Source organism: Plecotus auritus (assembly GCF_963455305.1).
Source record: "Plecotus auritus genome assembly, chromosome: 2".
In the NCBI taxonomy this organism is placed as follows: domain Eukaryota; kingdom Metazoa; phylum Chordata; class Mammalia; order Chiroptera; family Vespertilionidae; genus Plecotus; species Plecotus auritus.
The window spans coordinates 33,072,196-33,097,735 of NC_137771.1; the positions used below are offsets into that span (position 1 = coordinate 33,072,196).

Here is a 25,540-nt window from a genome sequence, read left to right on the forward strand (position 1 = left end):
ATTACATTATATCTCTCCCTTTATTTTGTTTTCTAATTTTTCACAGTAATGTTTTATAGTTTTCAGTGTACAGGTTTATAACTCCTTTGTCTGATTTATCTCTACGTATTTCACATTTTTTATAGTAAGTGGTACTTTTAAGTTTTATTTCTAGTATATAAAAACAGTTATTTTTTGTAGATTGATCCCCATCATACAAACTTGCTAAACTCACATATTCTAGTAGATTTTTTTGGTAGAGTCCATCAGATTTTCTATATAGTTATCATAAAGCCTCTGAATAAAAACTTTTATTTCTTTGTTTCCAATCTGGTGTCTTGTCTTATCAGCGGCTATTTACAATGTTGACTAGAAGTGGTGAGAGCAGACCTGGGCCTTAATACCTCAGATATTCTTGATCCAGAGGAGGAAATGTTCAGTCTTTCACCACTGAGCATGTTAGCTGTAGGTTTTGACAGATGAGCTGTACCAGGTCGAGGAAATTTTCTTCTATTCCTAGTTTGCTAAAAGTTTATATTGAAAATGGATGAATTTTGTCAAATGTTTCTTCTGCATCTATTGAGATGATCTTTTTTGTTGTTGTTGTTAATGTGGTGAATTACATAAATTGCTTTCAAATGTTAAACTAATCCTGCTTTCCTGAGATAAATCCCACTTGGTCATAATGTTTTATCCTTTGTTGGATTTGATTTGCTAAAATTTTGTTGAGAATTTTTTCATCTGTGTTCTCTTCTTAACCAAGTAATGTCTTCTTCAAGTTCTGGTATCAGAGTAATGTGGGTTTCATAGATGGGTTGGGAAGTGTTCCCTCTGCTTCAGTTTTCTGTAATAGTTTGTATAGAATTGGTATTATTTCTTCTTTAAATGTTTGATAGCATTCATTAATGGAGCCATGTGTTCATGGAATTTTCTTTGGACAAAAGTTTTAAACTAAAAATTCAACTTCTATAATAGATATAGAAGTTTTAAATTATCTATTTCTTTTTTAGTGAACTTTGGCAATATCTTTTCAGGAATTTATCCATTTCTTCAAAGTTGTTGAATTTACTGACATAAAGTTATTTGTAATATTCCCTTATTGTCCTTTTAATATCTGTAGAAATTGTAGTAATGCCACCTCTCTTATTTCTGGTATTTCTAATTTGCATCTCCACTTTTTTTTTCTGATCGGTTTAGCTAGAAGTTCATCGTTTTCACTGATGCCTTCTCTTTTTTTCTTCGTTGGTCTTGCTAGAAATATACCATTCTGTGTGGACTTGAGAATAATGTGTATTCTGCTGCTGTGGATTCTATAAATCAGGCCTAATTGGTTGATAGTTTACTATATCCTGCCCATTTTCTGTTTACTTGTTCTATTACTTGTCAAGAAGAGAGTATTAAAATCTCCAGCTAGAATTGTGTATTTGTCTGATTTTCCTTGCAGGTTTCTCAGTTTTTGACACATACATTTTGAAGCTCTGTTATTAGGTGCACACATGTTTAGGATTGTTACATCTTCTTGATGAACTGACCCACTTATCATTAGTAATTAATGTTCTTTATCTCGTAATAGTCTTTGCTCTGAAATCTACTTGTCTGATATTAATTTAGCCACGCCAGTTTTCCCAGTCTTATGTGGCCATCAGGTGCTGCTTCCTCTAATCCTGGTGGGTGGTTTTTCCCTGAACTCGGGCAGTTTCCTCGCATGCACCTGTTGAATCCTCAAGGGGCATTCTCTACATATCTCTGGAGCTCTCTGTTTCTGCAGCTTTCTCCTCTCCACCACTCTTTCCTATGACTATTAACTGCCTTGCTTTTCCTGAACTCTTCACTCCATCTTGTTAGTTCATGGATTCTGTTAGGCTTTATCTGCCTGGATTCCCTTCTCTGTGCTGCAGCCTGAAAACTCTCTCCAGGCAGTAAGCTGGAGCAATTGTGGGGCTCACCTTGTTTCCTGTCTCTCGGGGTTCACTGTCCTTCATTGCCTGGTGTCCAGTGTTTTAAAACTGTTGCTTCCAATAGTCTTTGTATACTTTTTGGTTGTTTCAGGCAGGAAGGTAAAGCTGATCCCATTACTCCTTCTTGTCTGCTTGCTGGATCTTTGAGCAAGGCAGAGGGAGATGCTTTCCCAGAAGTCTTTCTTCCAGGCCCAGTCAGGCCTAGGGTAGGGGGGTGTCTATATTTGGAGATTTGTTCTACCTCATTCATTGAGAAGGCAGGGCCCAGCCATCATTTCATTTTATAGGCTGGGAGTCTGAAGCAGCGACTTGAGTCTCCTATTTTCCCCAGATGGGAGTGGCGGAAGTAAATTAGGTTAAGGCCTGCAAAATTCTCCATTTAGCCTGCTCAATGCCACAGGGAAATATTGGACCTGAGAGTGAATCTGAAATTTACACCCTGACTTTCCCAGCAAGTCCCCCACACAGCCATGCATAGTTTCTCCTCTGCAACGCACAGAGATTTACAGAGTGCTTTCCTTGGAAAATCCTTGTCATCCTCACTCCATCATCTTCATCCAGTTTCCCGAAGAGGAGTCCTGAGATCTGCCACATCAGATTCTTGGGGGTAGGGATGGGATGTCATGCAGGGGTGTTGCTTGATGAAAATGCAGGTTCCTGGGGCCAACCTACTCTCCAGAATCAGAATGGAAGGATGAGGGTTATCTGCACTTTTATTACAGGCTCCCCAAGAGACCCTTGGGAACATCTGGGAATCATTGACCCAAATCCTAAGCCAGTGATTTCCTTCCAAGAGCTACAACACTTGCTAGATGTGCTATCTTGTGAAGCTATACCAAGCCTCATGACCATTATGTGGCATAATTATTATTATTAATATTTTAAATATATATGTTATTGATTTTTTTACAGAGAGGAAGGAAGAGGGATAGATAGTCAGAAACATCGATGAGAGAGAAACATCAATCAGCTGCCTCCTGCACACCTCCTACTGGGGATGTGCCCGCAACCAAGTTACATGCCCTTGACCGGAATCGAACCTGGGACCTTTCAGTCTGCAGGCTGACGCTCTATCCACTGAGCCAAACCGGTTTTGGCTAATTATTATTTTTTAATATTTTTATTGATTTCAGAGAAGGGAAAGGGAGAGAGAGATAGAAACAATAATGAAAGATCATCATGGATCGCTGCCTCCTGCACACCTCACACTGGGAGTCGAGCCCCAGGCAACCCAGGCATGTGCCCTGACCAGGAATCCAACCATGACCTCTCAGTTCATAGGTCGACACTCAACCACTGAGCCATCGTGGCTGGGCTGGTATAATTATTTTTAATAAAATGCATCAAAATAGTATTTTTGAGCCCTGACTGGTTTGGCTCAGTGGATAGGGCGTCGGCCTGCGGACTCAAGAGTCCCGGGTTCGATTCTGGTCAGGGGCATGTGCCTTGGTTGCGGGCACATCCCCAGTGGCAGGGTGTGCAGGAGGCAGCTGATCGATGTTTCTCTCTCATCGATGTTTCTAACTCTCTTTCTCTCTCCCTTCCTCTCTGTAAAAAATCAATAAAATATATTTTTTTAAAAAAATAGTATTTTTGACCATTTCACGAAACGCTTTGAGATTACCAGGGAAGCCTGATATGTTAGAGATTTCCAAGCCTGGAAGGATTTATAAAGGGCATCTAATCCCCCACCTGATACTTTGATTGTCTGTATAGCAACCTCAACAATCACCCAGCGTCTGTGTGCACACTTCTGAAGACGAGGAACTTACTACCCCTCCCAGCAGCTGTGAGTTTAGAAATTTCCTTCTGCTACTGAACCAAAACTGTCTTTAACTAGTTCTGAATCCAGAAAACACATCTGTTCCCTCTGCCCCAGGAAAGCCCTTCCTCTGAAAACAGTTAACTGTCTCCCCCTGAGGCCTCTCAAGCTGCACATACCCCAGGTCACTGACTGTTCCCCCTGGGATTAAGTTGTTCAGTCTCCTGAACCAGCCTACCTGCAGAGAGCTGCCCAGGGCTGCCTTCACGCCCCTGTACCTAGACTTCCTCTTGCTCCTTGTGAGCCACTGTTGCCTGGCACGGCCACTACTTTCCTGAAGGGTAAGGACTGATCAGCCCAGAGACCTGGTGGCCAGGCTACTCCCTTCTCTACAAGTTTGTTCCTTGCAGCATATAAACATGTGTCATGTCACCAACTTTCTGATGTTGAAACAGACTTCTTTTTTTAAAAAATATATTTTTATTAATTTCAGAGAGGAAGGAAGAGGAGGAGAGAGATAGAAACATCAATGATGAGAGAGAATCATTGATTGGCTGCCTCCTGCACGCTCCCCACTGGGGATCGAGCCCGCAACCTGGGCATGTGGCCTTGACCAGAATCGAACCTGGGACCCTTCAGTCCGCAGGTCTATGCTCTATCCACTGAGCCTAACCAGCTAAGGCAAAACAGATTTTTTCTATATGAGGTTCTCCTCTGGCTACCTTCTCAACTCAAAAAAAAAAAATCTTTTTTAACTCAGTCTTTTCTCTTACGCCTTCGTCCAACTGATTGGATGGGGCTCACCCACATAATGGAGAGCAACCTGTTTTACGCAAAACCTATTGGTTTAAATGTAAATCACATCTATAAAATACTTTCACAGCAACACCCAGACTGGTGTTTGACCAAATAACTGGGCACCATGACCTAGCACACTGGACACATAAAATTAATCATCACAATGAATCAACTTCCTCCCTCTGGGCCTCAGCTTCCCCATCTGTAAAATGAAGAGCTGTGATGATGTCCTAGGATTCTGTAAAGAACTTGAACCTCTCAGAAACATTAACACTGCTCCCTTCTTGTCAAAACATTTTCACTTTTGGGTTATATTATACACTCTCCTGGTTTTATCTTCGACTTCAACATCCACTCCCCTTTTGCTTTATCCTAAGTGTGGGAAGGCTCCAAGCCCAGTCTCAGGCCTTCTTCTCTTTTCTATCTACACTCTCCCTAGGTGATTTCATGCAATCATGGGCACGAAATATCAGGTCTATACTATTGAACCCCAAGTTCATTTATATCTTCAGTCCTGACCACTCCCCTGAGCTCCAGGCTCATATACCAATTGCCTATCAGCATCTCAAACTTGTCTAAAACAGAACCTTTGATTTCCCCGCACACCGCCGTGCTTTACTTGTATTTTCCCATCTTAGTAAATGACACCATTATCCACTCAGTTGCTCAGGCAAAACCCTAGGAAGCAATTGTCTTTGATTTGACTCCTTCTGTTCCTTAACACCCTGACACCAAATGTATCAACATGACCTTTCAGTTCAACCTCCAAAATAGTCCATAATCCAACCTCTTCTCATTGTCACTACTGTCACTCCAGTCCTACTGCCATCATCTCTCACCTGCACTTTAATGTTCCTGATTGGGCTCCCTGCTCCCTTTTTGCCCCCACTATGATCCATGTTCCATACATTGGGCCCAGCAAGCAGCAAGGGTTCGCTCTTCAATGTATAAATCAGATCACATGTGGTTTATGCATAATCAGTGGCCTTCTATTCCATCGAAGTAAAATGCAAATTCCATGACTCATAAGGCCTGGATCTGCCACTTGTCTCCTAACCACATCTTTTGCCACTTATTCACTATGTACCAGCCAACTGACCTTAAGTTTGTTTGTTTTTTCTGTCCCTAGAATGTGCCCATGGTTTCCCATCTCAGGTTGTTTTCCTTCCCTGAGACTCTCTTCACCCAGATGTTTGTATGACTAGCTCCTTATTACCCTACTTCTCAACTCAGATATCATTTCCTCAGAGATGCCTTCTGTAACCCTCTAATTTAAAAATCTAAATTAATTATCCCATCCGTCAATATCCCATTATACTTTTTTAAAGTACTTCTCACTATGTGAACTTAGCTTGTTGATTTACTGCCCTATTCTTGTCTAACTCATCCCCCACCTCCCAATATAAGCTTTTTGAAGGCAAAGACTATCTTTTCACTGTGAAACATTGATTTATTAATTCTTGCAAGCATTATGCAGGTAGGTGGCAGAGTTTCAAAGAGGTAAATTGAGAATTAACAGAATTGAGTCACTTGCCCAAAGTCCGTAAGTCAGCAAGTGAATTCTAATAAGAAATTATAATTTAGAAATAGCTTAATCCTCACAGTTAAGTTAAACACACACACACACACACACACACACACACACACACACACACACACACACACATTTCCCCATCTATTTTATGCCAGTCATAAATTCTTGACCTTCATCTCATTCATTAAAACAAAGCCTAGACTTTCATAACTCCATCTGAATGACTACAATAAATCGTTCAGATCAAACAAGAAATATTTAAGGGAATCACCAGCAGAGAAAATGAGATGCTTGAAAGAAAAGGATTAAAGAAAATGAAACCTTAGCTCTAAAAGTAAACTGTGTTTATAAAAGAAGTAATCAGAAATTGCTTTGAAGGAAGATTTGCCTTCCAAAATGATATGAACAGGTGGAATGTTTGAGAAGTAATTCCAGATGCCACTTGCTGGTATAGCACTGCAACACCACAGTGGGGGTAGTGGGAGTAGGGGTAATCAAATTAGACTCAAGTTTGCGTAACAACATATGCTAAGTTTGGCAAGGCTGTTTATTTGCACTAGGAATTTGGCAAGGTGTGCTGCTGTCCACCCAAATGACACTTTAAAACCCAACTTCACTTCTACAAAGGAAACAATCTACTCTGCTTTTCATTTTATAACTTTCACAAATCAGAGCTTTTGATATGATCCTGGGCAACAGGCTAGCACCTCGCCTAGCTCTGAATAGAAAATACATACCAGATCCAAGATCTACCTTTATTAAAATCCCTGTTAAACTCTAGAGCATTTCCAAATGTCAAACCTGTCACAAAATTGGCTGGGCAAATTTTCTTAATTCCTTAAGGTATTCTCTTTCCCTTCCTTTTACTTGCCAGGCCTTAAAACTTTAAGCTAGCTTTTAGGAATGGAATATGATCTAGAGCAGCACTGTCCAGTGGAAATATAATGCAAATCACGAATGCAAGCCATGTTACGTTTTGTAGTAGCCACATTAGAAAAATAAAAGCAGGAGAACATTTTTAATCCCCAAATTACCATTTTAACATGGAATCAATACTTAAACATGCTGATCTTTCATTCATTCTTTTGTACTTCAATGCCTGATATCCGGTGTGTATTTTACTGCACATCTCAATTTGGGCTAGCCACATTTCAAGTGTTCAATGGCCATGTGACTAGGGGCTACCGTAGAAGGTCTAGAGACTTGCTACTCAAAGTGCAAATTAGAAGCAGTGGCGTCATCCAGAAACTTTTTACAAATGCTGAACCTCACATCCCACTCTGGACCTACTGAATCAGAATCTGCATTTTAACAAGACCCCTAGGTGACTGCATGCACAATAAAGCTTGAGAAGCACTGGTCCAAGCAAGTCATTGGTCTCAGGTTCCTCATCTGTCACACAGAGGTGATACTTTGTAGAACTGCTGTGAAGATTTCTGGTGCTTTACTTCATAGACATAATAGCTGGGATTTTAATAAATGGTAACTATTATTTAAGAGGCACTGTAACAGAGTGGGCTTTAGAGTTGGACAGAAGGGAGTATAGATTCTGGTTCTGTCACTTATAAGCTCTGTGACCTTGAACAACTCACTTAACTTGAGGCTGAGTTTTCTTAACTCTAAATTGGAGCTAATACCTTTCTTCCATGGGGGACAGGGCATGACACATAGGAGGCATTCAATATGGTGGCCATACATATATATATCACTGGCTGGGACAAATTGGGGTGGCAACAAATCAAGCTAAGCTGCCTTGTTATTTCAGATGGCCTTTCATCCCAAACCAGTATTATTTCCTGTGGCTCCAGTCCATATTTCATAAGCAGAACTTAAGGACAGCAAAAACGTTTATTTGAAAAAATTACTATGTATTGAAAATATACATTAGAAATTATTACATACTTCCATAGCATTCCCCTCCCCCACCACAAAAGTAGAAATATCTGCTTGCTATGCTAATGTCATAGGTAAATTCAAACAAAGAGGAAAACATCAGCCCCTTTCCTCATACATTAGAGATGGGGGGGAGCGGGAGGTCAACTTTTATCTGCCAATCAATAGGAATTTAACAAGTCCCAGTCTTCCACAGCAAGACACACATATTTCTGCTTTGAAGACTGTGAAGAGTTACTCTGTTCCTTTTCTGGCTCCTCAAAACCTCTCTTCTTGCTCTTCTTTGACTCCTGGCTTGAGACAGCTTCAAGTTTCAACAATGGCCCATGGCAGTCTGGGGCTTTCTCTCTATAGAACTGGAGTTTCTCAGAAGAGTTCATGTGGGTGTCTGCCAGGGGACACTTCACTGGGGTTTCTGTTCGAGCCCGCTTCCCATCTGTAAGAGCGACAAAAGGAAGGGTGATTAGTTTACTACGCTGGCATGCTAATGCCTGCCTGGGTCTAGAAAGATGATCCAAAGAAAACAACATAGGTCCAAACAGGGAGATGTTTGGATTAATTTTATTCCCTTTTGAGTGCCCTATAAAGTAACAGTGGCATATGCACTAGCACAGGTTAAAGGCATGTACACTGCCACTTCCTGGATAAGAGACCTTGGGCAAGTGACTTGAGATTCAGTTTTCTCATCTTTATAGGGATATAAAACCTATTTAATAAGGGTGATATAAAGATAAATGAAATAATGTACATAGAGTGCTCAGCACAATGCTTGGCACACAGTAAAAGCTAAAAAATATTAGCTATTATTATTAAAAATCAGGAATTGACTGTCTTCTAAGAGCCAAGTTTATGGCACAACTCTAGCAAACGATATGGCATTATGTATTTCTTTTTTGGTATACCCTGGCTTCTTGTTTTGTTACCTTTATTTTCCTTTCACTTCAATATTATCACTTAGCCTCATTTTTAAAAATTATGGTGAAATATATATAAATAAATTCACCATTTTAACCATTTTTAAGTTTACAGTATGTGGCATTAAGTGCATTCACATTGCTGTGCTACCATGACCACCATCCAACACTAAACTGTTTCATTTTGCAAACCTGAAACTCCATACCTATTAAATCATAACTCCCTGAACCCCTCCCCAGTCCCTGACAACCACTCTTCCACTCTGTCTCTATGAACCTGACTATTCTGAAAGCCTCATATAGGAAGAATCACACAATATTTGTCTTTTTCTGATTGGCCTATTTCACTTACCATAATGTCTTCAAGCTTCATCCATATTATAGCATGCGTTAAAATTTCCTTCTCTTTTAAGGCTTATAATATTCCACTGTATGTAAATAATACATTTTGTTATCCATTAATCTACTGATGAACACTTGAGTTGCTTCTACCTTTTGGCTACACTTAAGTCCTCATGAATCTCTGTATTCTATCTACTGCAAATCATTTTTGGTACAAGATGGGATATAAATACATACATACATTTAATAAGTTATTTTTCTTGTACTGGTGTTCAAAGTGTACTACTCTAAACCAGCGGTTGCCAACCTTTCAGACCTCATGAACCACTGGTTGGCGACTGCTGCTCTAAACTATTTGAGAACACAAGTCTTGGTGATCTAATTAAGTTGGTACTATCACAGTTAATTTTCCCATTGTGTGAAAACAAGTTAACTGCTTTAAGGGTGCAAAAAACCTAAAGGCAAAAAGGAAATTCCAAAGAAAAGGGAATCTCTCACAGAAGTGCTGAGCTGCCTTTCGAGGTTCCAAGGCATCTCGCGGCTTCACAGCTTCCGAAGTCACACGCTCCCACTGCAGAACAATCTAAAACGTATTTGGAAAGATTTGAATCTGAACAAAATCTCAAGTTTTTAATATCAAACCTTCCTTGTTCCCCTTAGTTCCCTTTCCATAAACACAAACTCCTGCAGTAATCTTACTTCAGATGATGGGTGATAAGAATAAGATTCAGCCCTAACCGGTTTGGCTCAGTGGATAGAGCGTCGGCCTGCGAACTCAAGGGTCCCAGGTTCGATTCCGGTCAGGGGCATGTACCTTGGTTGCGGGCACATACCCAGTAGGGAGTGTGGAGGAGGCAGCTGATCGATGTTTCTCTCTCATCGATGTTTCTAACTCTCTATCCCTCTCCCTTCCTCTCTGTAAAAAATCAATAAAATATATTAATAAAAAAAAAGAATAAGAATCAAGTCAAGCCTGGACTTTCTGTTTTATTTTTTATTTATTTATTTTTTAAATATATATTTTATTGATTTTTTACAGAGAGGAAGGGAGAGGCATAGAGAGCTAGAAACATCGATGAGAGAGAAACATCGATCAGCTGCCTCCTGCACACCTCCCACTGGGGATGTGCCCGCAACCACGGTACATGCCCTTGACCGGAATCGAACCTGGGACCTCTCAGTCCGCAGGCCGACGCTCTATCCACTGAGCCAAACCGGTTTCGGCTGGACTTTCTGTTTTAATGCAAGAGCCAGTCAGAATACAGACCTGTTAGATATGTGTATTTGCATGACTCAGGGAAAATCCACAATGCTCACTCCCTCTTTTCATCTCTATTCCAAGCTAGAAATAAATTGCATATCCTTAAACTAAATACTAAAATTTGAAACCTTAGTCATTACTATTTACACATTCCTAGTCTCACTCTCATGCCTCAAAATACATAAATATAACTCAAAACTCTTCTATGTGTGTAAAATGCCCACATTTCCATATTCTCAAGACACTTCATGATCAGCTGCCATTTTTAAAACCACCATTACAAATGTATTTTTATTATAAGCTACTACAAATTCTTTTGGAAATCTGGCCAAGTATAAACTATATATAAATAAACGATTACTTCACATATACCATGAGTAACAAGAGCTAAATTTAATACTTTTTATGGTGTGCAATGAAATTACCATAAAGAAAAACATTTTTAGGACACAGAGGTAGTACAACACAGTTTAAGAATACAATTCCAGAGTTAGCACTACTACTTACTAGCTAGGGAACCCTTGGCAAGTGATTTAATTTCTGATCTCAATTTCTTCTTCTATTAAATGAGATAACATACATGAAGGGTCTGGCACAAAAAAAGCACTCAATAAATATCAGTTGTCAACCCTTCTACGGTACTTTCCTGATTATGGGAAATGTGGACAAATCTAAGAGAATGCCATGATGGATGGGCTGAATCTGGTGACTCAATGGGCAACTGGGAAAACAGCGCTTCCATTAAGAAATAAGCATGTCAATGAGAAGAGCTAGGTGAGGGAGAAACCAAGATGGCGGCATAGGTAAGCACTTAAACTGCTGCCTCGCACAATAATTTCAAAACTACAACTAAAAGACAGAATGGACACCATCCAGAACCACAGGAAAGCTGGCTGAGTGGAAATTCTACAACTAGAAGGAAAGAGAAAAGCTCACAGAGAATTGGAGGTACGGCAAAGGGTCTTTGTGTGCGCAGAGAGGAAGGGCGGCCGAGAGCCTGGCTGACTTTCTCTGGCAGGAGGGGGAAGGAAGCCCCTGACCGCACTGAACCCCAGTTCCGACTGCACTGAACCCCAGTTCCGGGCGAAACCCCGTGGACCCAGGCTCATACAGGGGGAGTCTGGACTGTCAGGTAGAGAGAAAGGCACCCGGAGACTCAGAGACCCGGGGGAGCCCCGGCAGGCAGGGGTCTGGAGGTACGCGCGCCAGTGTGCAGAAAGGCTGCGGAGGTTGCCACAGGCTTTCCCTAGCAGAAGGGAGTCGGAAGCTCCTGACTGCACTGAACCCCAGTTCTGATTGCACTGAACCCCAGTTCCAGGCGAGCCCCTGGGGACCCACGCTCTTACAGGGGGGAATCTGGACTCTCGGGCAGAGACTCGGGAGCCGGGAAGGCAGAGGTCTGGAGGCGCGCGTGCGCAAGGGCAAGGCTGACGGGAAGCCAAGACTGTCTGCTCCGCCCTGAGACTCCACCCCATCCAAGCTGAGCACAGAGGCTTTTGCAATTTGGCAAGTCTAATCTTATAAGGTTGTCTCCAGCACCGAACTTCTCCCAGTGTAGACACAGCTGATCCTCACACCCAACTGGCCTGGAGATCAATTCCTCCCAGTGATACCAACAACAATCAAGACTTAACTACAACAAGGCTGTATACACAGTCCACAAAGGGGTGCACCAAGAATATCCACCTCAGGTTAACTGGGGAAGCCGACCCACTGGGCCATATAGGAAACCTAGCACACAAATCTACCCTACCAACTCAGGGAAGCAGTGAAAATGCGGCATCAAAGAAACAGATCACAAACGAAAGAAATGGAGGAAAACAAACGACTGGATATAGAATTCAAAACCACGGTTATAAGGCTTTTCAAGAATATCCTAGAAAAGGCCGATAAATATAACGAGACCCTCGAAGATATGAAAAAGGACCAACTAGAAATTAAACATACACTGATTGAAATAAAAAATATTATACAGAGACCCAACAACAGACTAGAGGAACACAAGAATCAAGTCAAAGAATTGAAATACAAAGAAGCAAAAAACATTCAACCGAAAAAGCAAAAAAAAAAAAAAAATCCAAAAAGTTGAAGATAGTGTAAGAAGACTCTGGGACAACTTCAAGTGTACCAACAGCAGAATTATGGGGGTGCCAGAAGAAGAGAGAGAGCAAGATATTGAAAACCTATTTGAAGAAATAATGACCGAAAACTTCCCCCACCTGGTGAAAGAAATAGACTTACAAGTCCAGGAAGCACACAGAACCCCAAACAAAAGGAATCCAAAGAGGACCACACCAAGACACATCATAATTAAAATGCCAAGAGCAAAAGACAAAGAGAGAATATTAAAAGCAGCAAGAGAAAAACAGTTAATTACCTACAAGGGAGCACACATACGATTGTCAGCTGATTTCTCAACAGAAACTATGCAGGCCAGATGGGAGTGGCAAGAAATTTTCAAAGAATAGCAAGAACCTACAACCAAGATTACTCTACCCAGCAAAGCTATCATTCAGAATTGAAGGTCAGATAAAGAGCTTCACAGATAAGAAAAAGCTAAAGGAGTTCATCACCACCAAACCAGTATTATATGAAATGCTGGAAGGTATTCTTAAAGAAGAGAAAGAAGAAAAAGGTAAAGATAAAAATTATGAACAACAAGCCGAAACCGGTTTGGCTCAGTGGATGGAGCGTCGGCCTGCGGACTGAGGGGTCCCGGGTTTGATTCCGGTCGGGGGCATGTACCTTGGTTGCGGGCACATCCCCAGTGGGGGGTGTGCAGGAGGCAGCTGATCGATGTTTCTCTCTCATCAATGTTTCTGACTCTCTATCCCTCTCCCTTCCTCTCTGTGAAATATCAATAAAATATATTTTAAAAAAAAATTATGAACAACAAATACATATCTATCAACAAGTGAACCTAAAAATCAAGTGAATTAAAAACCTGAGGAACAGAATAATCTGGTGAATATAATAGAATCAGGGGCATAGAAAGGGAGTGGACTGATAATTCTCAGGGGGAAAGGGGTATGAGGGGGTTCAGGAAGAGACTGGACAAAAATCATACACCTATGGATGAGGACAGTGGGGGGGAGGTAAGGGCAAAGGGTGGGGTGGGAACCGGGTGGAGGGGAGCTATGGGGGGAAAAAGGAGAAACAATTGTAATAATCTGAATAAAGATTTATTAAAAAAAAAAAAAAAAAAGAAGAGCTAGGGGACAGGGAAGGAGAAAATGAGTCAGGTTCTGGACAAGCTGAATTTGAGGTGCCAGGTAGAGATTTATGGATGATATTTAGGAATGGGTCAAGTGAGAGAAGGGACAGTTATGATCACCAGGAGCGTGAGTGGAGGTATCTGAGAAGAGAAGAGGAATCAGCAAGAGCTAGAGGCAGAAATGAAAAAGTTAGGGGAGAGCCAGGAGAAAAGCCAAGAGAGAAAAAGCATAAGGCAGGCATGTTTGTGTCAATGCTGCAGAAAAGCTAAGGCAGGTGAAAATGAGATCACATGCTACCTTTAAGAGAACACCTGCAGTAGAGGATGGAGGCCAGACCTAGATCAAGAAGGATTAAGAACTAAGGAGGCAGTGAGGAAGTGGGATGGATAACAGAAAACAATTCACAGTTCTGTTGGAGGAGGAGGAACACATTAGAGTAAGAGTAGCTCAAGTATGTTTATACACAGAAAGAAAACAGCCAACATAGGGTGAGACTGAAGATGCAGTGGTGGGCAGTAGAGGGAAATAATTATTAGTAAAATGTCACAGAGGAAGCTGGTGATCGTAGGGAACAGAACTGAAAGATAAAAATGAAAAACTAAAGGCTTATCAGTGGAATAAAGTGGCATCCTTATTCCCCTTATACAGGAGGAAAGTAGAATATGGTTGAAGAAATGGAGAAAATTTAAGACAGAGATAGGGAAGTAAGGGGACTCCTGTTAGATAGCCTCATTTTTTCCTTGTCACCTGCTGAGAATGAAGCAGGAGCAGCCCAGAGTCAGCCTGAAACAGTTTTAATAAGGGATCAACAAGAGACAGATAAAGCTCTGGAGCCAAGCCGTAGGGGCCTGGCTGAGGTTGCATGGCATGAAGCTGTGGAGTCCAATTTGCTTACTTCCAGGCCAGGCAGCTAGGTATTTTACTTTATTTTAATCCACCCTTACCACGCTCTGCAGAGAGCTCCTGGTTTCTGCATTTTACAGATGAAGAAACAGAGACTCAAAGTTGCCTTAAGTCATATAGCAACTGGCTTGTCAAGCCAGGATCCCAAATCCAGGTATCTTTGACTCCATATAGCCTATGCTCTTTCCACCATGACAACCTGCTCCCAAACTACATCAAGCCTTTATATGACCATCCCACACCTATCTGCCCCAAGTCCACTACTGGCTATGTCTAGGATTAATCCAGCGCTACAAACTGTGTTTGGCAATGCACTATGATAATTAGTTCAGCATGCATTTTCTGGACCAACTTCAAAGTGCTTCTGAAACACTGACTCACCAGCACTCCCCTCCCTGTTGATCTATAGGGAGGTGATACTACAATCAGATAGTTGGGATAGGTCCACCATCATGCGTTACAGTTTGAGCCAAGGAGGACTCCAGAACAAAACAGTTTGGGGAGCCCTCTAGGCCTCCACCAAGAAACATTGGTTTAAAGGAGAAAGGCATCAGCCACAGGCAGGCTGGCATCTACTGGTGCTGTATACTTGATTACCTTCCGACTTCCTACTTAAGCCTGTACTTGACCAAGTTGAGGGAGACCATCAAGAAGACAAGACTGAGTCATAAAGTTCAGCCAAGAAGATAAAAATGGGAACACTCAGTGAGAGGAGGACAAAAAGACCGTTCCTCACTAAGGCTCTGATATGTAAGAAATGTGCCCCAAAAGAGGAAGAGTCAGGTTTGAATCGTTCTTAGAGTGACTTACTCTCTTTCTAGACTGCTAAGAGAATATGTCCTTCTGCAGCTGGGTCATACTGCTTTTTTCATTAGCAGGGCAGAATTCACTTATTTTCGGAATCTTTATAAGATGACATTTTCTCCTAGGTCCAATAAGGACAAGGCACAATCTAGTGATCAGAGCATGAGATTTAAGGACTAGCATCTAATACCTTTCCTTAGTAGCTGGGTCAGTTATAGGCCATCCGTATCTCCGATTTGACATAAAGATGACAATTCAGCCAAGAAATACCAAAGGATTAATGTTTGTTCAAAGTGTTGAGTAAGACACTTAGAATTAAAATAAAAAGCCATATTAACTGTGTGTGGGGGGGTGGTGGTGGTGGATATACAGTACCTGGTCAGCCCAGCCCTCGGTCTTGCAGTTACTGTGATCAAATTCCTTCAGAGGCACTTTGGAGTGGACAAGGCCTATGTGGGTCTGGAGCTTGTGTTTGACAGCTTTGATGTCCTAGTGAGGGAAAGACAGAACAGGAAGCCCACACATCTGGTCAATTAGTACTAGTTTTCAGTAGGAAAGAAGCACCATCATAAATACCAGCTTTTTCTAAACTCCAATTAACAGAACCAAAATATCAAATTGTGAGTGTGAAAAAATAAGAGAAGGGAGTAAAAGTCCTACCTTGAGCCCTGTCCCAGAGATATCTAAGCAGTTTAGTTTTCTAAAAGAAAAGAGGTATCCAATTCCTGCATCTGTGATCTCAGGGTTACCTAGATGTCAAAAACAGGTAGTATTCAGTTACAGTTTATTGCCAAAATGCCAACAGTAAGGTCAGAAAAAAAGGCCACACAATGATAAAATATAAAATATTGAGTGAACAAACTTTTCAGAGTAAATAAAATATAGGAATCTTATCTTTATTCTATCTGTAATATGAAGGAGTCATACACGAGATGATCCTCAAGATCCTTTATAGCTCTAACTTTTTAGGAGCTGGGGGTTTAGCAGACAAAAAAAAATGAACCAGGTAATTATCCCAAAGGGTTTAATTTACAACCATATGGAAACAACATACATAAACATGCATTAAAATGGTTCGTCAGACTTTGTTCATGGCTGTTTCACTTCAAAGTAAAAAGATTTGTTTTAAAAAGGCTTTCAAAGGCACTTTGACACAGAGACTATTATTACTCTTACTAATTTGCTTATTTTTCTGAAGCCTTTCTTACATATTACTTCTCACATCAGAGAGTCCTACATTTAGCACTGAGCCCTCAAGGCCATAAGCACAATTCCTGGCACATTGTAGATGCTCAAAAAATATTTGTTGAATGAATACACTTTCCTGGGAGGAAGGCAGGACATTCATTATTATCTTTATTTTACAGAAGTCAAAACCAAGGCTCAGAGAGGTTAAATAATTTGCCCAAGGGCACACAGCTGCTAGTAAGAGTAGCAGAGCAAGGAGTGTCCTCTGACCTCAAACCCTGCTCCTTCTATTTTTCCGACACCATACCATCCTGCCATACATTCAAAGGATGCTCAGTTAAATTGTAAATGATCCCTATCAACTTTCTACCATTGGCGTCAGTATCTGGATAACCCTGAGTAAGTTATCACAATTGTGGATTCATTCAGATTTTCATTAAGCAAATACTGATTTTTAAAAAAAATCCCTACCCTGGCTGGTTTTGCTCAGTAGTTAAAGCGTCAGCCTGCAGACTGAAAGATCAAGGGTACGTCCCTTGAATGCAGGCTCCCCAGCCCAGGTAGGGGCACATGTGGGAGGCAAACCAATGGATGTGTCTCTCTCATGTCAATGTTTCTCTCTCTCTCTCCCTCCCTTCCTTCTTTTCACTCTCTCTAAAAATCAGTGGAAAAAATATCCTCAGGCGAAGATTAACAAAAAAAACAGGACCTAGATGACAAACACTATGAGTCAGCAACTCAAAGAAAGTAAAGATAAACCAAATAGATGCTACGAATATGATGAAAGGCTGCCTTGTCTGCACACAGTAAGTGGCACAGATGAATCTATAAGAGCTTTTCCTACTGTAAAGAGGTGCCAACATGCCAGGAGAGGCATTTAGCCAGAAGTCAAGAGCCTCTGGCTTTAGTCCTGCTCTGTCACTAACTTGCTGTGGCACCTAGCAAAGTCCCCTCAATGTATCACTTCTAAAATGAAGGGAAGAACTAGATGATTTCTAAGGCCATTCTTCCAATATTAATAATCTATAATTTCTAATAAAACTTACAAGATAAGTCTAATAATGTTAGATTTTCAAGGCCTCTCTTCATTACTCGAACTGGTGCTGTCATTTTCCGTACCCCGGCATCAGATAAACAATTATCCTTCAAGTGGAGTTGAGTTACACTAGGAAAATAAAGCCCATAAATAAATTATTTAAAGAGAGTTTGAGAAAGTCTAGGTATGTAACACACTTTCATAAAAGTTCATTTAAAAATATTAAATATCCTCTACCCCCTGCTATTTCACACTCAATGCAATCAACGAAGCTAAAGATCTTTTGGTGTTATTTCAGTTACTAAGTGAGGGTTAACTTAGGGATCAAAGTGTCATGTAGCATAATCTAGGATGGCAGAAGGCATTAGAGATATATGATGGAATGAAATAAATGGACTTCATTAGGGAGATAAATGTACACTTATTAAACACGAAAGCTGCATTCCTGACAAATGCTGTGGGAAACCAAAAACACTGTAAGTATGTCAGGAAAGTCTGCTGAAGAATTCCTTTGGGAGTTCTTTTGGCAAAACAAACAATCGTCTAAGTTTAGCTAGCTTTATAAATCCAGGTTTTCAGATTGAGTTTTTAAGGCATACCTATAACCCAGTCCATCCAGCTAACCTGACACTGGTGTATTAATGTGCTTCAGTGTCCCACACACAACAGGAAACCTGAACTTTTACTAACCTCACACAAAAATACCTTTGCACAGAGCAGTATGTAGGTGTCTGTCCTAGGAAGGCCCCAGGAAGTGGGTTAGACTCAGGTTTGTAAAGCTGCTATCCCTTTGGGTGTTTATGAAACCACAAAGAAATCCATTAGGCCTCCTCTCTGCCGGCCAGACTGAGATCAATCTAATTATTTGTGAATGGTATGAACTGGGTGATTTCTTTAAATTATGGTTCTTGAAAAAGATGTATTTGGCTGCCTTTAATAGTTGACTTTTTAAATAATTTATAGTTCATTGATAATTAAATTGGAAAATGATGACTTTGGAAAATTGTATGACTTCTCATCTCTTGCTAGATTAAACTAGGACTAGACAAATAAAGGAAAAATAATTTTTTAGCCCAGGTAGCTTCAAGTGAAGTAAAGGTTATTTAGAAAAATGAAATAACTGACTTACTTTCATAAGAGTTATCTAATCTATATTGCTCCTATCAAGAAAATGGAAATTGAAAAAGTTTACAAAAAAACTTAGCAAATAAACATATACTTGGGAGGTAATTGGTATTCTTGAAGATGATCCTATTGGATCATCCTTTTAAAAAAATAATAAAACAATTCATCTGCAAATGGTGGTAATACCTAGATAGGGCCTCATTGGTGAGATGTTCTAGGAGTTCATGTTCATCTCCAAGCTTGCAACAGGAAAGATCCAGGCAGGTCAACTCCCGGAAAGACTTAATCTCCTCAAGTTTTTCGGAAATCACCAGATATCTGTGGGGTATGGAGAAGAATCAACAGTTTTTCTTTTCCTTCTTTAAAAACATTACCAAAAAGATGAACAAGAAGAAAAAAAGATTACCAAAAAGGAAACAAAAAGACAAAAATTAAAAAATTACCATTTGTGGCTTTGTGTCGCACAGCCAACATTCCATCAGGACAAAGTACTATGTAATAACCAGACTTCACTGATTACTATGTGGGCACTGGTTGAATTTTTTTCATTAGTAAATACATTAAAAGTCTTTTTACATGACAGTGGAATAAAAACTTTAAATAAGTAAATGAAAGTATATGAGCAAAACAGTCACAGGAGAAAACATCTGCTTTGTTAGACAACAGACAGACTGGTGGTTTGGGGACCTTATCGGAGAATTTCCAAACTGTAGGATACTCAAACACTTTTTAATTAATTATTCCTTTAAGGCTGCTTTTTATCTAATGCTCAATATTTAGTAGTTTAAAAACTGGAGCAGGGCCAAGAACACTGGGTTCTAGTCTTCACATCCAAAGAGATATTTGACAGATTACATTTTATCTTTTCCACAAGTTCGAGTAACTGCCCACTCCACTGTGCCTCTGTTATCCAGCTAACTTTACTACAAAAAGTATGTGCAGCATGACTACTGTGAGAACTCACTCTAATCTAGATGGTTATTAAGACAAACCTGTGAGCACGACAGCCAAGTTAATAACATTGGAGCACTGTGCCAGACTGTTATCAGGAAGCATCAGGGAGGTGCCTCCTCTGAAGAGGAAACGAGATCAAAAAGGCACTCCACATCCCAGGCTCTGGCCTCCACCCCACCTTCTAGTCCTTCATGAAAAGGGATTAGGTGTGACAGAGGGAGAGAATCTTAAAAGAACAGGGAAACTGACTTGTGGCAAAGAATGCCTTTCTGATCCATTTTCCTCATGGATGTCTAGATGTTTCCACAGAGTTGGATGGCATGCCAGGACCAGTGGGGTTATACTTAGAAGTGTTCACACCTCTATTCTGTCAGCAGGATCATAATTACCACAAACAGGATGGAATAATGACAGTAAGAGGGAAGTTAGATCTCTTTTCCTCCTACTTCCAACAAAAGATGTACTGAAGCTGTCACTGGCATGACTGCTATGTACAGATGACCTGGGGCACTGATACCCCCTCTAAGATGCCTGATGACCGAGCTCAGCTGGGTACACAAATGAGCCTTATTTCCTCACACGTATTTTAACTGCATTATAAATAAAGCTGCTGTTTCCCATTCTACAATCACAGAGTTATAGTGGGTTAATGGGGATTTGAGGGATTACTGGCAATCAGAGAAAGAAAAATACACATCCTTTGATCAATTAATCAAAAGATTTTTAGTAATTCTGAAACACATTATCTGAGAAGGACTAACAATGTATAATCTGATTAACAAACATTACAAAAACCAAAGCTGAGAAACCAACATACAAAACCGACTTTACTACAAGTTTATCTAGAACAGCAATTTTCAACCTTTTTCATATCTTGGCACACATAAACTAATTACTAACATTCTGTGTCACACTAAAAAATATACTGTATTTTTTGCCCATCTAACAAGAAAATAGGTATAGCTTAGACCAGCCGTGGGCACACTACGGCCCGAGGGCCAGATCCGGCCCGTTCGGCTGTTCTATCCGGGCCGCGGAGCCGAAAGAGCAGAGGGTTCTCTTGCTCTCCCCTCCACTCCTTTACTTTGAATTTATAGTAGTTCACACAAACACTCCATCCATGCTTTTGTTCCGGCCCTCCGGTCCAGTTTAAGAACACTTGTGGCCCTCGAGTCAAAAAGTTTGCCCACCCCTGGCTTAGACTGATTTACAAAAATATAATAATAGTTATTACCTACCCTTTTTGCTCCAAAGTGACTTTAAAAAATCAGGTGCCTATACTTGTATATAAGGATTTCTGGTACCAAGAATTAACCAATCAGAAGCAACCTTATTATGTAATGTGACCAAAAGATGCAACTCTATTATATGACCTACATATTTATGGTTCAAGACAAGGTATTCACACCAGAAGGCTATTGTTGCGTTGGCTATTGTCATTTTTTTATTTGACAATCTAACGAAAAAAGAAGCCAGTGCCTTTGATTAAATAGTCAGATAGTGCATGTTTTAAAAATTCTTGCGGCACACTGGTTGAAAAATCACTAATCTAGAACATACTAGGTATACAAGTTAATAATGAGGATTTTTTTTCAATAGATGGAGTTACACATATGTTGATATATATGCGATTTGATATGTATGCTATTTTGTTGTATTGACAGCAAACTTCAAAACTTCATATGTCAAATCTGCTGAAGGTGTTAACATCATAGATATTTTTACATTTAAAAATGTTGAATTTCGTGCCAAAAAAAGAGCAGTTGTGGGAAGTTTTAATTCATTATTTTGAATAAAAAGTTATCGTATACTTTGTGAAGCTTATGGTGAACATGCTCCATCTCAAGATACTTGTGAACGCTGGTTTAAATGCTTTAAAAGTGATGATTTTGATGTGAAAGACAAAGAATATCCAGGTCAACCAAAAAAGTTTGAAGACCAACAATTACAAGCATTATTGGATGAAGATACGTGTCAAACTCAAAAACAACTTGCAGAAAGATTAAACGTTGCTCAGCAAACAATTTCTGATCATTTACACGCAATGGGAAAGATTTTAAAGGAAGGAAAATAGGTGCCACCATCAAGTGAATGAAAGACAAATGAAAACCGAAAAGTCATCAGTAAAATGTTGCTTCAACAGCACAAAAGAAAGTCTTTTTGGCATCGAATTGTGACTGGCGATTAAAAGTGGATTTAGGCCCGAACCGGTTTGGCTCAGTGGATAGAGCGTCGGCCTTCGGACTGAAGGGTCCCGGGTTCGATTCCGGTCAAGGGCATGTACCTTGGTTGCGGGCACATCCCCAGTAGGGGGTGTGCAGGAGGCAGCTGATCCATGTTTCTCTCTCATCAATGTTTCTGGCTCTCTATCCCTCTCCCCTCCTCTCTGTAAAAAATCAATAAAATATATATATATATATTTTTAAAGTGGATTTAGTTTGAGAATCCCAAATGCACAAAATCATGGCTTGATCCAGGTCAACCATCAACATCGACTGCAAGGCCAAATCACTTCAGAAAGAAGACAATGCTCTGCGTTTGGTGAGATCAGGAAGGTGTGGTGTATTATGAGCTTCTAAAACCAGGTGAAACTGTTAATACTGATCACCACCGACAACAAATAATCAACTTGAACCACACTTTGATCGTGAAACGACCAGAATGTGCCGAAGACACGGCAAAGTAATTTTGCTTCATGATGACGCACCATCACACACCAGTTAAAGACACATTAAAAGATCTTGCCTGGGAAGTATTAACCCACCCACCGTATTCACCAGACCTTGCTCCTTCAGATAGATGGCACATGCACTTTCTGAGCAGCACTTCAAAACGTACAAAGAAGTGGAAAATTGGGTCTCTGAATGGTTTGCCTCAAAACAAGACAAGTTCTATTGGGATGGTATCCACAAATTACCTGAAAGATGGGGGAAATGTGTAGCTAGCGATGGACATTACTTTGAATAAAGCACTTTTGATGTTTCTCTTGAAATTATCGTGTTTTCTTTGATTATAAAATCCGCCATTATTAACCGGTACACCTAATAAGTTCTAGGGTTCTGCTCAAAACTACTCTTCCAAATTGTCCCTTAAAGAGTTCAGAACAGTGAGTCAGGCCACCTTCAGCCCCATGAGAAGGATACGGCGATGGTCAGAAATTAGTCGGGAGAGATTAAAAATGGCAGCAGAGTAGGAGGATGCGGCACGGACATGATCCCAGGAGCAAGTTGGAATTACAACTGAAATACGGAAACGCTTTCTGAATAATCAACAAAAAACTCACAGGAGAGAACCCTGATATCCAAGGACCGAAGGTGGAGACCGAATAGAGACTGGTAGGAGGGGCGGAGGTGAGAAAGAGCTGACCGGGCACCCACAGACGGCAACTGAAGTCCTGAAGAGATATCTCAGCTGTGGAGGGGAGCCACTGAGAACTCTGAGATCTAATCCCGAAGCTGGGCTCCCCAGCAGAGAGCACCAAACTGAGGAGGGTACCCACATAATATCTAACTGTGAAAAGAGGTGGGGTGCTGTCTGCCAGGGAGTGGCAGCTGAAAGTTCGGGCACACTCTTAAAGGGCCAATGCACAAAAATTCTCTGTGGAGCCACCCACTTTGTGTTCTGGCAGAGAGAGGGTGAAGTGGACTGGAGCTGTAAGAGCAGATCCCAGGACTGGGGACTCGGGGGATAGAGCTCAGAAGGCAGACACCCCAAGTTTCCTGGGCTGAGTCATTCCCTCACACAGCGGAGAACATCTTTTCCACATAGACATCTGCCTTGCCTGGGGGGAAGACAGTCAATACACACTATTGGAAAACACCCTGCCCTGAGCCCACTTAAGAGAGTAAAACTAACTATTAGCCTCTAGGTAGAAGCAACTGCCCACCCTGTTGAAAAAACTCTTGTCACACCTGAGGACGATTGCCTGGAGGCAAGTCAAGTCGGAATCTTATTAGTCTGTAGACAGAGGCAGTCTCTGGAGGCTTTGAGTCTTTGCCTGATCCTGCACCAGAGACTGAGAGGTGTAGAGGATCTACCTAATACATAGTCACAAACACAAACAACCAAAATGAGGAGACAAAGAAACAACCCCCAAATGAAAGGACTAGCAAATTCTCCAGAAGAATAAATAAATGAAGCAGAGGTAAGAAATTTATCTGAAATAGAGTTCAGAATAATGATGTTAAAAATGCTCAACAGCATAAAAAAAAGATATAGTAACTATAAAAAAGAAGTCTGAAATAAAGAATGACAACACAAATAAAGAACACATTGGAAGGAATACACAGCAGATTAGGGGAAGCTAAGGATCGAATCGGTGAATTAGAAGACAGAGTTGAAAATATCACTCAATTAGAGAACCAAAAAGAAAAAACAATTAGCCCTACCCAGTTTGGCTCAGTGGATAGAGTGTCGACCTGCGAACTGAAAGTCCCAGGTTCAATTCCGGTCAAGGGCACATGCCCGGGTTGTGGGCTTGATCCCCAGTGGAGGACTTGCAGGAGGCAGCCGATCAATGATTCTCTCTCATCATGGATGTTTCTCTCCCTCTCCCTCTTCCTTCCTCTCTGAAATCAATAAAAAATATATATTAAAAATAAATAAAATAAAAAACAGGAGGACAGCTTAAGGGAGCTGTGGGACAATATGAAACATAACAATATTAGAATAGTAGGTGTGCTAGAAGAGGCAGAAAGGGAGGAAGGAATAGAGAAGGTATTTGAAGAAATAATGGTAGAAATCTTCCCTAACCTGGTAAAGGGAAAAGTCACACAAGTTCAGGAGGCACAGAGAACCCCAAACAAGAAGAACCCAAATAGACCCATGCCCAGACACATCGTAATTAAAATGCCCAAAATTAAAGACAAAGAGAGAATCTTAAAGGCAGCAAGAGAAAACTGTTACCTACAAAGGAGTTCCCATAAGGCTGACACCTGATTCTCATCAGAAACTCTACAGGCCAGAAGAGAATGGCATTAAGTACTCAAGGTAATGGAAAGCAAGGATCTGAGACCAAGATTACTAAATCCAGCAAGGCTATCATTCAAAATAGATGGTCAAATAAAGAGCTTCTTAGACAAAAAAAAAGCTACAGGAGTTCATCACCACCAAGCCAGCATTATAAGAAATGCTGAAGGGATTGCTGAGAAGAAAAAACAGAGAGAGAAACCTAGCCATACAGAACTAAAATGGCTATAAATAAGTACCTCTCAATAATAACCCTAAATGTAAATGGATTAAATGCTCCCATCAAAAGGTGTAGGGTAGCTGAATGGATACAAAACCATGACCCAACTATATGCTGTCTACAAGAGACCCACCTCAAAACAAAAGACACACACAGGATGAAAGTGAAGGGATGCAATAAAATTTTCCATGCAAATGGAAAAGAAAAAAAGATGGAGTAGCAATACTCATATCCGACAAAATAGACTTTAAAAGCATCATGCTAAGCGAAATAAGCCAGTTGGAGAAACATAAATATATGATCTCACTTATTTGTGGAATATAATGAACAACATAAACTGATGAACAGAAATAGAGCCAGCAGGGGAAAAAACAGTGTAGAATAGAAGTAATTTTGTTATTTGCAAATTTTTAATATTTCCTACAACTTTTATGATACCATACTATGTTAGTACAGTTTTGGTAATATTATTATACTTAAAATCCTTTTTTTCTTGAAATATTAATATTTATTGCATATAATATTATATATAAGATCATTTCTTTGAATAATTGGCATTTATTGCAGTTAACATCATATTTAAAATAGTTTTTCTTGAGATATTTATGTTTATTGCACGTAACATTGTTATATTTAAAATCGTTTTCTTTGAAATTAAAAAAAAAACTGAAAAGAAAAAAAAAGAA

At 40.3% G+C, this 25,540-nt stretch overlaps 1 protein-coding gene across 7 annotated transcripts in view; it reads right to left on the reverse strand.

Annotated features, from left to right (window-relative positions):
- Positions 1-6,567: 6,567 nt before the first annotated feature.
- The window catches only part of LRRC42 (leucine rich repeat containing 42), a 29,624-nt gene continuing 10,651 nt past the window's right edge, over positions 6,568-25,540 (reverse strand). For 5 of the 7 annotated variants that reach the window (XM_080657808.1, XM_080657806.1, XM_080657807.1 and 2 more), the window contains 6 exons: positions 18,899-19,030; positions 17,598-17,716; positions 16,024-16,112; positions 15,739-15,852; positions 9,679-9,763; positions 7,863-8,360 (listed from right to left, as the gene is read on the reverse strand). In XM_080657808.1, the coding sequence (XP_080513934.1) occupies positions 8,086-8,360; positions 9,679-9,763; positions 15,739-15,852; positions 16,024-16,112; positions 17,598-17,716; positions 18,899-19,030 (814 nt within the window). In that variant the 3' untranslated portion in view covers positions 7,863-8,085. Of the gene's footprint in view, positions 8,361-9,678; positions 9,764-15,738; positions 15,853-16,023; positions 16,113-17,597; positions 17,717-18,898; positions 19,031-25,540 lie in introns of all 7 variants that reach the window. The other 2 variants (XM_080657809.1, XM_080657812.1) reach the window with 2 other exon arrangements.